The sequence below is a fragment of the Pecten maximus genome, chromosome 7 (genome assembly GCF_902652985.1).
Source record: "Pecten maximus chromosome 7, xPecMax1.1, whole genome shotgun sequence".
In the NCBI taxonomy this organism is placed as follows: domain Eukaryota; kingdom Metazoa; phylum Mollusca; class Bivalvia; order Pectinida; family Pectinidae; genus Pecten; species Pecten maximus.
In genome coordinates this window covers 9,363,199-9,365,274 of record NC_047021.1, presented here as the reverse complement: position 1 = coordinate 9,365,274, position 2,076 = coordinate 9,363,199, and the positions used below count along the sequence as shown (strand labels likewise).

General features: G+C 37.0%; 1 protein-coding gene across 1 annotated transcript; it reads left to right on the top strand.

Annotated features, from left to right (window-relative positions):
* Positions 1-254: 254 nt before the first annotated feature.
* LOC117331040 lies at positions 255-1,829 on the top strand. The gene is made up of 3 exons (XM_033889632.1): positions 255-259; positions 713-788; positions 939-1,829. The coding sequence occupies exons 1-3, from the start codon at positions 255-257 to the stop codon at positions 1,827-1,829; spliced, it is 972 nt and encodes a 323-aa protein (XP_033745523.1).
* The last annotated feature ends 247 nt before the right edge of the window (positions 1,830-2,076 follow it).

Sequence of the window (2,076 nt, the reverse complement as noted above, 5' to 3'; positions counted from 1 at the left end):
CCACCCTTTACTATCCACAGCTCCTCAGGACAAACCGTCCGTTACAGGCCAAAGAAACTCCGACCGAATACCTATCATAGCGGCCTTATCTTCCGTCCTGGTAGTGACAGTTGCTGCCATATCTGTTATTGTTTTGATTTCTATACGTCGGCGTAAAAGGTAAAGTATTTCTATGAAAATTTCATAATAAAGATTCTACTTATCATACAACATATGTTGTTCCTAGTGTAATAATATCGTTCAATAAAAAGCATATGGCGCAAGTACCATACAAATTCAAATGCGCCTTGTCACATAAGAATCTCTATTGTGACGACATTTGTGACTGATGTCGCGTTTTCCTATGTGACGCTTATGTATATATAATATCATTAGCATTGTTTCGCTACTCAAAATGCATTTGAAAACATAATTCCTGTAATTAGTAAAACGAGTGTCATCGTTAGATTATTAAACCCATGTATCAATGTCTTACTAACACATTTACCTGATTACCCGATTAATTATTACATGAACACTCATGTAACATCCTCTATATATTTGACTTTTTACATTATTTCATTACACGATAGATAATAGTAGTTCAGCAAATATGCATGTTTTTTGTACGGCCAATTTTGGAGTGTCTGATTCTATGCACAAGTTTTGAGGATTTCATTTCCCTTTAAGTTCACCATACGAATCAATAAACACTTCTGTTGTTGTATTTTAGAGATAGAAAACCTTCAGATGGATTAGAATATATCACAAACAATACTGCATATGGTACGACTACGACATCTCCTGAGGTACGTACGCTTATATCGTACATGTATATTATATATAACAGATGTTTAATACATATCCTAGAAACTACAGACTATGAAACTGAAAAGATAAAGTAACACCACCAGAAATCATAGAATATTTATTAATATACAGCTGTGTTTCCTTTCCAGATTCCTGATCCAACGCCTGGACCAGACGGTGTCGAGTATGATGAGATATCCTGTGAAACTGCAGCCCAGCCGGAAATCAAGGCAGATGAGGCTCACTCCTATTGCTATGCTGCCTATGATAATGTTAAACATCCTTATGCTCCTGATCGCCGAAGCGCTTTGATTTCCTCCGACGATAACAGCTATTTTGTGTTGGGAAAGGAAACACAACAAGGAGACAGACATGAGCAAGCACAACCAGCCTTGACCCAACAGCAGGCGGAACAAGAACAACTCCACCACAAACAGGAAAGCTATTTTGTTTTAGAAAAATCAGGATCTCGCTTTAACATCGCAGGTAAAGATGTAGATGAATCTGCCGACTACTTTGTTGTAGAAAGGGCGGTAGATGAATGTAACTCAAGAGGGGAAGGAAATGGTGCAGAAGAAATTACGAGTAAATACATTGTCTATTCTGGCAAGTCAGACGACCATTATTTGCAGGTTGAAAAATGTATTGTTGTGGAAACCGAACATAGTGAAACGACATCAGATGGAACTTCCAACACTTTACATGTAACGGTAAACAATCACAGTAGCAATGGCGACTATTTTGTCCTAGATAATGATGGTCCAGATGTTCCAAAACAGACTGAGGTTAACATCGACGGTGAAGTTGACGATGAGGCTGGAATACAAACAGATACAAAAGTTGGAGGTCACGGAGAGACTGGAGCAAAATATGGGATTAACGTCTCAGGGATAATAAAAGAGGAAACGGATTACTATGATCATGTGAAAATAGGTCATGTTCAAACTAATGGCTTTGACGATGGAATTTATGATCAATTACGAAAACAACATGTGCGATGCGAAATCGAAGAAGTAGACAATGATTACGATCATTGTTAGTAAGATACGTTATGACTACCATCATTTGCTAGTAAGATACGTTATGACTACCATCATTGTTAGTAAGATATACGTTAAGACTACCATCATTGTTAGTGAGATATACGTTAAGACTACCATCATTGTTAGTGAGATATATGTTAAGACTACCATCATTGTTAGTGAGATATATGTTAAGACTACCATCATTGTTAGTGAGATATACGTTAAGACTACCATCATTGTTAGTGAGATATATGTTAAGACT